Source organism: Babylonia areolata, chromosome 1 (genome assembly GCF_041734735.1).
Source record: "Babylonia areolata isolate BAREFJ2019XMU chromosome 1, ASM4173473v1, whole genome shotgun sequence".
NCBI classification, from domain to species: domain Eukaryota; kingdom Metazoa; phylum Mollusca; class Gastropoda; order Neogastropoda; family Buccinidae; genus Babylonia; species Babylonia areolata.
Window position 1 is genome coordinate 50,873,710 of NC_134876.1, and position 12,500 is coordinate 50,886,209.

The following is a 12,500-nucleotide window of genomic DNA, read 5'->3' on the forward strand; positions in this document are numbered from 1 at the left end:
ATCTCAATCTTGTTGGTCTGACTGACTAGCGTGGTGGGAAATCTACCTCTCAAGATGGAGCATAATTAGACATGATTTTAAACATAAAAAGTGCTTTGTTGTATTCAAGTTTAAGCTTTAGGGGAAGAATATTTAAATGTCTGTAGTCGTCAGCAGTCAGTGATGAAGATTTCAGAAAAGGTTTTAGTATATTATCGCTAGCTGAATCCCAGAGTGTTGACGCATAGTTAATATGTGATTCAATACAAGCAAAAAAAAAGAATAATTTTCGACAATGCTTAATTCTGGATAGTTGATAAATCCTTTTGGAAAGGATTTTGCATAATGACATAATATGACTGGCCCGAGATAATTTGTCATCAATGGTGACTCCAAGAATTTTATGGTTATCAACTTCTTCTATTGTTTGACCATTTATGGAAAGGGGTGGAAGGTTATGTAAAATGTTTTGGCGTTTCTGGTGGTGAGTATGAGACATTTCGGTTTTTTTTTTTTTTTTTTTTAATTGAGATGCATGTGATTTAAATTAGACCATTTAACTGTCATTAATACTTTGTTGCAGAGTATGGTACACTTTGTCTATTGTAGTGTGGTTTGTATGTATTGTTGTATCGTCTGCAAACATCTCACATAATGCATTAATAAATAGAGGCAAATCATTTATATAAAGAAAATAATATTGGACCAAGAATTGAACCTTGAGGAACTCCATAATAGATAGACTGTATTCATTAATAGCTACAATTTGTCTTTTGTCTGAGAGAGAGAGAGAGAGAGAGAGAGAGAGAGAGAGAGAGAGAGAGAGAGAGAGAGAGAGAGAGAGAGATACAGGCAGTCAGACAGAGAGACAGGCACAGTGGCAGAGAGAGGATGATCCGAGAAACAGAAAGAGAGAGAGACAGGAACAGGGAAAGACGAACAGACAAACAAAGGCAGAGAGAGAACGTGGCCTAGATTTTGCACCTTTATTCTGTGATGCTTTCTTTGCACTTTGTTTTCTTTCTTGCGTGCGTTTCTACGTCTGGCATCGAATGCATACAGCACCCACCTCTCTCTCTCTCTCTCTCTCTCTCTCTCTCTCTCTCTCTCTCTCTCTCTCTCTCTCTCTCTCTCTCTCTCTCTCTCTCTCTCTCTCTCTCTCTCTCTTGTCTGTTTATTAATGACATCATTTGATAATGGTGTCATACGAAATATCGCACTGCATTTACATAACTCTCTCTATACGAACAGCGAAAAAGACGACGTTAACAGCGTTTCATCCCAATTACTATCATCAAAATATTGCAAGCGGAACGCTCTTATACTGAAGAGGTGAATGTTGACAAAGAATACCACAGTTCTGACGACGGAAGCTAAAGGTTGGGTCATTCAGACACCCACTGGACATCCGAGGGGTCTGTGTAGAGGAGAAGAGAGGACTGGCCGTACGAGAAACGGTATTATCATAATTTCTTTGATTGATATGTGAAAATGATGAATGCTCACTGATAGTTATGGTGACATCTGCATACTGTATTATCGCCCTTCATTCACATGGGGCTATGGCCTTAAGTGAATCAGTCATCTCAGTCTCACTCTCAGTCTGTCTGTCTCTGTCTCTGTCTGTCTGTCTGTCTGTCTCTCTCAAAGCGCGTTGGGTTACGCTGCTGGTCAGGCATCTGCTTGGAAGATGTGGTGTAGCGTATATGGATTTGACCGAACGCTGTGACGCTACTGATACTGGTACTGATCTCTCTCTCTCTTTTCATGTGTATGTTCAGCATTGGGTCACTGTGCCCACCTACATTGTGTACATGTATTTGTTGACGTGCGAAAGCTTCATCAGGGCACTGCATAACGAGCCCGGTCAATTTGGAATCGATCTCGTCGGGTTATTAATCATACTATCAGAGCAAGCAAAGGCGATACGGTCCCTTGCCTTTGACAGCTATGAGGGCGACGTTCACTGGCTTCGTTGGCAATGAAGGGAAAGTGTTGTTTTTGTTGCTGTTGCTGCTGATTTTGTTTGTTTGTTGGTTTGTTGATTAGAATTATTGTATTTATTCAATTAGTTTCTTATTCTACGCTATCTATCTGTCTATTCTGGTGTTTTATTGAGTATTTACATGTTGTTGTTGTTTTTAGATGTATTGTTTTCTAACAAATGTTTAATAGTTATGTGCTTATAAAACAAAACACAAAGGTAAGAATCACCGAAAAAATATTTTACACGTGCTTTTGATACATTCTTTTGTTGTTGTTGTTGTTGCTGATTTTTTAATGAGTGAGAAAGACAAAATAATAACAATAATGATGATAATAGCAATAACAATTATAACAATAATGATGACGATGATACTACTACTACAACTACTACTACTACTACTACTACTAATGATCATGATAATAATGGTCATTGCAAACATACATCGGCAGTCTGTCATGCTGTTGAACTGAATCATTAAATCTAGTCATTAATATTAATTTTTGAACAAGGAAAGCACCACGTGGTTCATCTTTTATGTTGTTTATTTTGGCGCTGATTCATTATTTATCGCCCAACGTCGCCATCCTGATTCTGACGTTTAAAGGACCAGGGCAAGACAAAAGTGTTCACTCCATAGAGGCATTGTAACATTACTGACTTCCTCTTGGTTCCTTAACCCACCGAACGCTGACATAGATTACAGGATTTGTACGTGCGTATTTGATCTTCTGCTTGTATATACACACGAAGGGGATTCAGGCACAAGCAGGTCTGCACATATTTTGACCTGGGAGATCGGAAAACTCTCCACCCTTTACCCACCAGGCGCCGTTACCGAGATTCGATCCCGGGACCCTCAGATTGAAAGTCCAACGCTGTAACCACTCGGCTATTGCGCCTGTCTAGCATTACTGACAAACATGCATAGTTTTTCACAAACACAAGATGCAAACACAAATAAATGACAAAAAAAAACAAAAAAAAAAAAAAAAAAAAAGCATAAAAAGACTATGCTCGACTCCAGAAGCAAGTAAATCAATATTAAAGAGTCATTATTCGCTGCCATTTGACCCCCCCCCCCGCCCCCATATTAATGTATATGACATAATATCGGAAAGAAATATAATGGGAATAATTTAGGATTATATTGTGTGGGTTATTTTTCGAAAAAAAGAGAAAAAGTAAATGGAATTCAACAGAGTTCGGGACGGGCTCTGATGATGATAATGTTGTCACAAGGGGGCACGAAACTACATCTTGAAACTCATCAGCAATGTCGCTTGTGGATAATTCATCACAGAGCGTTTCATTTTCTGTGTAACACCGTAAACTAAGCATCTCAACAAAGAACTTGGATTAAGCATCCCGTGACTAATTTTTTTATGATGTCGTTATCTACATATGAAAACACCCTTTAGAAAAAAAAAAAAAAAAAAAACACACCAAAAAACAACAACAAAAATCAAAAAAAAAAAAAAGCGCTTTAAACAGCGCTTAACTTTATCTTGTGGGATATACATTAAAGCTATGAAGTACGTTCCAGTCACACTGTCTGCACTAGTTGCATTCTGGGCATACAATACAGAGTCCTTGAAAAATGCGTTTAGAAAAATCGTTTGTCATAAAATCCGTTCAGCATGCATTGCCAACCGAAAGAAGAATGTGCTTCCATCCATTCTAATGAAATTCATTCAGACAGGTTTCATGACAAACGGGCTGGTAAGAGATAACACTCGTTTGATATTTGATTCAATTTCATGACCAATAAATAATAAATATGATCTGCCAGGATTGCTTTTATGTCTAGACCTTGAAAAAGCCTTCGATTCTGTTGACTTGTCCTTTATGTTTAAGGTCTTGCGTGCGTTTGGTTTCGGACCAGGCATCTGTCAGTGGTCACATACATTATGTGATAACATAAAATGAGCAGTTTATGTAAACGGTGATGTACCAAGATGGTTTCAGGTAAAAAGAGGATGTAAGCAAGGAGGTCCAATCTCCCCACATTTGTTTCTAACGTGTGCAGAAATTATATGGAAACAATATCAGATTAAAAGCTATTGTAATGAATAAAACAGAAAACAAACTTTCACAATTTCCAGACTATGCATATAGACAGACAGATACAGAGGTGTCTCGATAAATGAAAACGTAAGTTGAAAAAAAACACCAAACAAACAAAACAAACAAACAAACAAACAAAAAACAAAACAAAAAAACAACAACAAACAAACAAAAAACAAAACAAAAAAAAACTAGACGTGCGAAGAAAGATTATTTTAGATATATCTATTGAGAGCAAAATCTATACCCGTGCATGTTTTGAATTATTTTGTTTTTGCTGTGTCCCCCTCCCCCCTCCCCCAGACTGTTATTCAAGGAACTGGAAAGTATCGAGTCAAGATTTGATCACGTCAGGTATCCCGTTCATCGCGAAACCATGTGACAACATGTGCTGTCTTGATGAGGACCGGATCATGCTCCTATCCTGGACCTGCGAGCTCGCCGCCATCTTGTATGACGTCATTCAACACGTCCATTGGTCCAACGTCATTTTTGCCTATGACTACCACAATGGTGATTACCTCACAGTGTGTGTGTGTGTGTGTGTGTGTGTGTGTGTGTGTGTGTGTGTGTGTGTGTGTGTGTGTGTGTGTGTGTGTGTGTGTGTGTGTGTGTGTGTGTGTGTGTGTGTGTGTGTGTGTGTGTGTGTGTGTGTGTGTGTGTGTGTGTGTGTGTGTGTGTGTGTTGTTGTTGTTGTTGTTGTTGTTGATAATGTAACTTCTGATTTTACTGCTTTTTGTAGTGGTCATAGCTAAGGAGTGGTGGCGTTGCTTGTATTAGAATAATCGAGTGATGGTTGATTAAATACAGCCACTCACGTGAATACCTTTTTAATTTCATTCATATAAAACCGATTCAATTGTATTGCATAGTTAAGGGGGTTATAGCCGTGTAACTCACTGTGTGACTTATATTCTAAACAATAGATTAATATGTGTTCCTTTTGTTAAGTGCATTGTATAAAAAAATATATATATATATTATAAAAATGCTTCTTTTTGGAGTCACGTGTATTGAAATAAAGCCATATAAGTGAACAAGAAGAATAACAAAATTAGATAGAATATACCACGTATCTTGAGAGAACATCAAGTGATAAAAAAGAAAAAAAAGAAGACAGAACGGACTAAACAAAAAAACGTGTTTTCAGATGGAATAGTATGGAAACCGGAACGAATTGAACTGACACAACCGAAACGGACCAATGGAATGAGCAAAGGCGAGGGAATGATTTTTAAATTTTTTTTTTAAAAAAGACTGAAAATGACATAATGATTAAGCTGAACAGAAACAGACACAAACAATCCAAAATGAAATTACTTGGATAATAACATAAAATAACATAGCATAATATAATATAATATGACTACACAACATAGCATAACACATCATTACACAATACAATACGATGCAATACAATACTATGAAAAAAACACACAAAAAAACAAAAATAAAACAAACAATACAAAGACGAAATTTAACATTCAAGCAAAAAATAAAGTCAACAAAAAACCCAACCAAACAAAAAACAACAACAACAAAAATAAACAAACAAAAAATATGTCTATTCATTTATTTGTTTAATCTTGTCTTATCTGATTCTTGTTTTTTCTTCTTTTTTTTGTGTGTGTACATATTCTTATGTCACTTTGTCTTAAAGTTGTATGCCTTATTGTAAAGCGCGGTGAACCCCATTTGGGATGGGGGTACTGCGCTATATAAGCCTGCATATTATTATTATTATTCTTCATCTTCTCCTTCTTCTTCTCCCTCCTCCTCCTCTTCTTCTTCTTCTCCTTCTTCTTCTTATTAACTCGAATTCGCTTATGATAAGTAACATATTCCACCCATGAAACAGTCCGTCTGCAGCAAGTGATAGTGGAGACCCTGTCCACGCTGTATGTGGGCGTGGTGCACGTGCCCATCGATGCACAGGGCAACGGGGTCAACCTGACCCACCTGGTGGCTGTCCTGGCCAATCCCCCCAACGTCACCTCCACCACGCCCTCCGCGCCACGTAACATCATTCTCTACGTCACACCCGGTGTCGTGAGGACCGTACTGGAACAGGTGGGTTCGTGGCGATCAGTGTGAATTGAATAGATTAAAGCGTGTTGATCTTGTTTTTGCTTTTTTGTGTGTGTTTTTGGCAGGGAATTGTTCTTGATTGTCTGTCTGTATTGGAGTTGGGGCAGCATGTCCGTTTGAGCGTTGAACTATGTCTGTAAACATACAGTCAGTTTATCTATCTATCTATCTATCTATCAAAAGAAACACACACACACACACACACACACACACACACACACACACACACACACATCTATATATATATATGTGTGTGTGTGCGTGCAACATGTATGCTGTTTTGGTTTGTTTTTGTTTTGTTTTTTAATCTGAAGACGTTTTGTCGATGGAGGAGTGTTTTTGACTCACTTGTGTAAACAAAGTGAGTCTATGTTTTAACCCGGTGTGTGTGTGTGTGTGTGTGTGTGTGTGTGTGTGTGTGTGTGTGTGTGTGTGTGTGTGTGTGTGTGTGTGTGTCCGTGGTAAACTTTAACATTGACATTTTCTCTGCCAGTACTTTGTCATTTGACACCAAATTAGGCATAAAAAATAGGAAAAATTCAGTTCTTTCCAGTCATCGTGTTTAAAACAAATTGCACCTCCGGGATGGGCACAAAAAATAATAAATGAAGCCTAATTATATGCAAACTGCATTTACTGTTATATTTATAGTTTTTGTATTCTCTAAACTTGGTACTTTGATCTGATATTCTGACCCAACAACAAGAGCAGTCATTATTATCATTTTTTGTTCAAACAGGAACTTCTTTTGCTAAGCATGGAAGTTTTATTTATTTTGCAAACGTTTTGGTGCAGATAGTAAAAAAGGGAAATTACTCTGTAACCAATGCTAGGGGACTTAGTTTGCTTTAAATTGATCTTTCTCATCTTAAACATTACATTTTGAAATTATACTCAATACAAAAAAAGCTTGGATTTTTAAAAAAAGTTTATCACAAGTGAGTCTTGAAGGCCTTGCCTCTCTTGTTATATCATGCTCTCATACGACATCGAACACGGGACCTTAAGGATCGGGGTTTGCAATGGACTGACTGTTCGAGCAATCCCCGAGATTATTCATTCCATTGCCTCATCGATCCTGTCATTCGATCGGCTTGTCTGTTGGGCGTTGATTGACATGAATTTCCGGCGTGTAATGGACTTACTGCTCGAACAATTATTTGTAGTTTGTATTTGTATTTGTATTTCGTTTTATCACAACAGATTTCTCGGTGTGAAATTTGCCAGATACAACCCTTTTGTTGCCGTTGGGTTCTTTTACGTGCGCACACGAGACCTCGGTTTATCGTCTCATCCGAATGACTAGCGTCCAGACCACCTCTCAAGGTCTAGTGGAGGGGGGGGGGGGGGATATCGGCAGCTGAGCCGTGATTCGAACCAGCGCGCTCAGATTCTTTCGCTTCCTAGGCGGACGCGTTACCTCTAGGCCTCTAAGCCATCACTCCACAATTATTAGAACCAGCAATAATTCGATTGCCTCATCGATCAAATCATTTGATTGACGTGACTGTCGGGTTGTTGATGCTCGACCTTCCTATACCTTCGTTTCCACCACACTAAGGTCTTTTGTTTTACCCCCCCCCCCCCCCCCCTTCCATGCCCTCCACTGCCCCCACTCCTCCCTCTGCCATCCACTCCACAACTTACCCGCACATGTTTTTTTTTCTTCGATGTCTCGTGGTTAAGTAACTGATCGATTAACACAGTCACTACGTTCTCACGTTCTTACACTTCCCGTTTCTTGCCATGTGACGTGACCTAGTTGTCCGACGCAAAGGTCCACGTCAGGCGGAGAACCAGGACCAAGACAGAAATGCGAGTGACCGATCAATGAATACCACGTGCCGACTACTGTGTAACGTGGACACCCTGAGGTAGTCCTAGGTAGGAAGGACCCCCCCCCCACCCCCCCCTAAACCTGTGCTTAATGACCGTGAACTTCTAAAGGGAACCGAGACAATGTTTTGATGCTAGAATGTAATTCAAAGCGAAATCGAATGAAATCAAATAATTTTGCATTTCTATTTATCACAACAGATTTCTCTGTGTGAAATTCGGGCTGCTCTCCCCAGGGAGAGCGCGTCGCTACACTACAGCGCCACCTTTTTTTTTTTTTTTTCCTGCGTGCAGTTTGATTTGTTTTTTTCCTATCGAAGTAGGTTTTTCTACAGAATTTTGCCAGGAACAACCCTTTTGTTACCGTGGGTTCTTTTACGTGCGGTAATGACCCTAATGGCTCATTTTAAGGCTGATCAGCCATCACTTCTTTAAACCATCAGGAAAAGAACCCGAAATAGCAATAAAATGTCAACCAATCAAATAAACATAAAAAAAATATCAGTTCACCCACCTTTTCACTCATTACACGTAAAATTGAAATCATGTTTACAATACCGATTTCCTTCCTTCAAGAACTGAAACAGCGTGTCCAGGGGAACGTTTCCGATAAACAAATTGAACGAAGAAAATAAACCAAAACCGAAGTGTAAAAAAAGCACACACACACACACACACACACACACACACACACACACACACACACACACACACACACACACACACACACACACACACACACACACACACAAACACACACACAGATCCCCCCTCGCCTCCCCCCCCCCCACACACACACAAAAAAATACAAAGCAAAAAAACCCAACTCAACCTATAATCATCTTCGCCAATCGAATATAGAAACTAAACCAAAATCGATTCCTAAAAGAACCTGCATATAATTTGGCTTCTCACACACACACACACACACACACACACACACACACACACACACACACACACACACAGAGAGAGAGAGAGAGAGAGAGAGAGAGAGAGAGAGAGAGAGAGAGAGAGAGAGAGAGAGAGAGAGAGAGAGAGAGAGAAGAAAACAACAACAAAAAACAGAGCAAAACATATTTCATCACAAAATATTGAATACAATGCTCAGGCTGAGACATGGTTGATTGTTGCTTTGTTTCATTAGTCCATTGCTTTATGTTGATACATTTCGTCATATCATTTGTTATTTTGATTTATTATTATGATTATGTGTATTATATGTTATATTCACAGGGGTATGTGGATGAGGGCGATATTAATATATTATTTCAATATAGCGCTATAATTCTAGCACAAGCAAGCTCTACGCGCTTTACAAATCCAGTAACTAAAGTGAAACGAGAAAGCACATAAAAAGTAGTAGAAACATAAAACAGAATCATTAAGATGACTAAAAGAAAATGTGCAAACCCACAAAGTAACATACTCTCAATACTACAACTGTCACACTCCATCACACACACACACACACACACACACACACACACACACACACACACACATGATTAAACGACAAAGATGATAGCAATTTTCACTTTTATATTATATATATATATATATACAAGTAAAAAAGAGCATTATTATAATTTGCATGCCATAGGTTGGTAAAAATTATAAAATAAATTTTTGGATAGAAAAGGTAAAACGGGCACACACACACACACACACACACACACACACACACACACACACAAAAAAATCGGCAGTCATTCTCCATTCTCGAACCATACCACCACCACCCATCCATCCACCCCCAATCACTCTAATCACCCATCACACAAACTCGCATTGCCATGAGATTGGGACAACAGCACTGTTTAATTAACGCTAGGAAAGGTACGACATTGGTGAATGGGCCAAATGACAAGAGGAGTATAAATATATGATAGAGAGAGACCAGAGAAAAAAAAGAGAGAAGAAAATGGAATTGAAATAAAACACAAAGGAAAACACAAGCAATAAAAAGTAGAAAACAATTCCAAAGGAACCATTCCTGTACCAGCATTACCAAGGGGACACCACTGTTTCGTACATGAATGAAAAAAAAATTACTTTAGCACTGAGGCGTAAGAGTCAATTCATGCGAAGGTAATATAGAATTGCCGTTCTGTCAGAGTGTTGACTGGGTGTGGAGTAAATTGAGCAGAAACCACTGCACTCTATCATTCGCTTCATTGCACGCAAGCGCACACACACACACACACACACACACACACACACACACACACACACACACACACACACACACACACACACACACACACACACACACACACAACACACACACACACACACACACACACACACACACACACACACACACACACAATCACACACACACGCACACACACAAAAAAAACACTGCACACACACAAACACACACACACACACACACACACACACACACACACACACACACACAAACAACGCACACACACACACAAGAAAAAAACATACGCACACACACACACACACACACACACACACACACACACACACACACACACACACACACACACACACACAGATAGACAGACAGACAGACAGAGAGACAGAGAGTCACAGGACCAACAATTATTGGTAATTCTTCTCCATACTGGATCAAAGAGAGGAACCCCACCCCCCCACCCCGCCCCCCACTCCGACACACACAAAAAATACTGTCCAAAGGGGTGATAAATTATTCAAACCAGCTCGCCTTCCCCTTATCTCCCCTCAAAGAACCAAAATTACACAGCTTTACATTCCATACAGCGTCTGTAGGATTATCATCCAGAGTGCAGTCTCTCGTAAACCCTCCAGAAACCTTAATGCATCTGTGTATCTGTTGGTTATGTCTTTCTTTCTTGCTTTTATTTGTACCTTCGAGAATTCGCCAGGTTTATGGTGTTCGATCAATCTTCAGAAGAAAAAAAAAAACTCCTTCGTTGCCCTGGAAGGAATTAATACTACCGATACACGATTGTTCTTTTGATCCATTGAGTACCAATCGTGTCGGGCATTGATGATGAACAGGGACAACGGAGCTGTTGTTCCGGTTCCGGTTGACCTGGATTGTGAATTATAGTGGCTTATTGTTGTCTGCACACACACACACACACACACACACACACACACACACACATCAGGCCGTTCGTGTGTTCGAGGTATAAGGCTTCGGTGTTTATCGTTAATTAAGAGATTCCATGCTTTGTTGTTTGGTTTGGTTTTGTCGTTCTCGTGCGTGTTTTTAGGGTGTTTTAATTTTGTTTTTGTTTTTTGTTGTTGTTTTTTTGTTTTATTTTTGGTTCTTGTTGTTTTTGTTTTTCACAAGTAAGGGATGTATTATTAGCAGAGAAATATATGCATCAGTCCTATATTATCACCATTCCGATTATTTATTTATTCTGTATACCTCTTCTTGAAATGCTGGTTCAATTGGGGGAAAAGGGGACATAGAACAACCATATACTCCCCCGAAAACGGAGTGAAGATGCCTATATGGCGAGGGGAAAAAACGGTCACGCACGTAAAAGCCCACTCGTGTACAAAGAGTGAACGTGTCAGTTGCAGCCGACGAACGAATAATAATAAGAAGAAGAACCACAAAGAAAGAGATAGATAGCTAGATAGATAGATAGAGAGAGAGAGAGAGAGAGAGAGAGAGAGAGAGAGAGAGAGAGAGTGTGTGTGTGTGTGTGTGTGAGTCAGTCAGACAGACAGAGAGACAAGAAACACGAGACACAGAGACAGACGAATTCGCACACACACACACACACACACACACACACACACACACACACACACACACACACACACACACACACACACACACACACACTCACTCACACAACTCATAAATCAATACATACACTATGTCCTTAAGACACTTGCCGCGTGTGTGTTGTTGTCTTGCAGGCTCGAACCCTCGGTCTGCTGTCCAGGGACTACCAGTGGTTCATCCTGTGTCCCGACCAGTCGACCCTGACCCCCATCATGGCCACCCTGGGTCCAGACAGCAACGTGCTGATGCTTCTCTGGACCTCGCGAAACCAAGGGGAAGGGATGATGTGCTGCGATGCTCAGTTACCAGGGGGAGACTCCAACGATTTGGTGAGTTCAGTTCAGTTCAGCCCAGTTCAGTTCAGTTCAGTTGCTCAAGGAGGCGAGCCGTCACAGTGTTCGGACAAATCCATATACGCTACAACCACATCTGCTAAGCTTAGCAGACGCCTGACCAGCAGTGTAACCCGACGGATGCGCTTATTGAGGGCTTGAAAAAAAAAAGGGATACATAAATAGATAGATACATAGATAAGTTATCAAATCAATGAATGAATAAATTAGAACAAATACATAAATAAAAAAAAAAGATAAAATAAAACGAAGAAAGTAAAAATAAGTAAGCAAATAGATAAAGATATATATATATATATATATATATATATATATATATATATATATATATATATATATATATAATATATATATATATATATATATATATATATATATTTTTTTTTTTTTTTTAAGAACCGCTGGGAGTTGTCTGAAGTCACTGGAA

The 12,500-nt window shown here is 39.4% G+C and overlaps 1 protein-coding gene across 1 annotated transcript in view; it reads left to right on the forward strand.

The window, feature by feature from the left end:
- LOC143292464 (glutamate receptor ionotropic, kainate 1-like) overlaps positions 1-12,500 on the forward strand; it is a 25,853-nt gene that overhangs the window by 1,236 nt on the left and 12,117 nt on the right. The window contains exons 2-4 of the mRNA XM_076602764.1: positions 4,334-4,543; positions 5,889-6,100; positions 11,855-12,049. Of these exons, the coding sequence (XP_076458879.1) occupies positions 4,334-4,543; positions 5,889-6,100; positions 11,855-12,049 (617 nt within the window). The remainder of the gene's footprint in view (positions 1-4,333; positions 4,544-5,888; positions 6,101-11,854; positions 12,050-12,500) is intronic.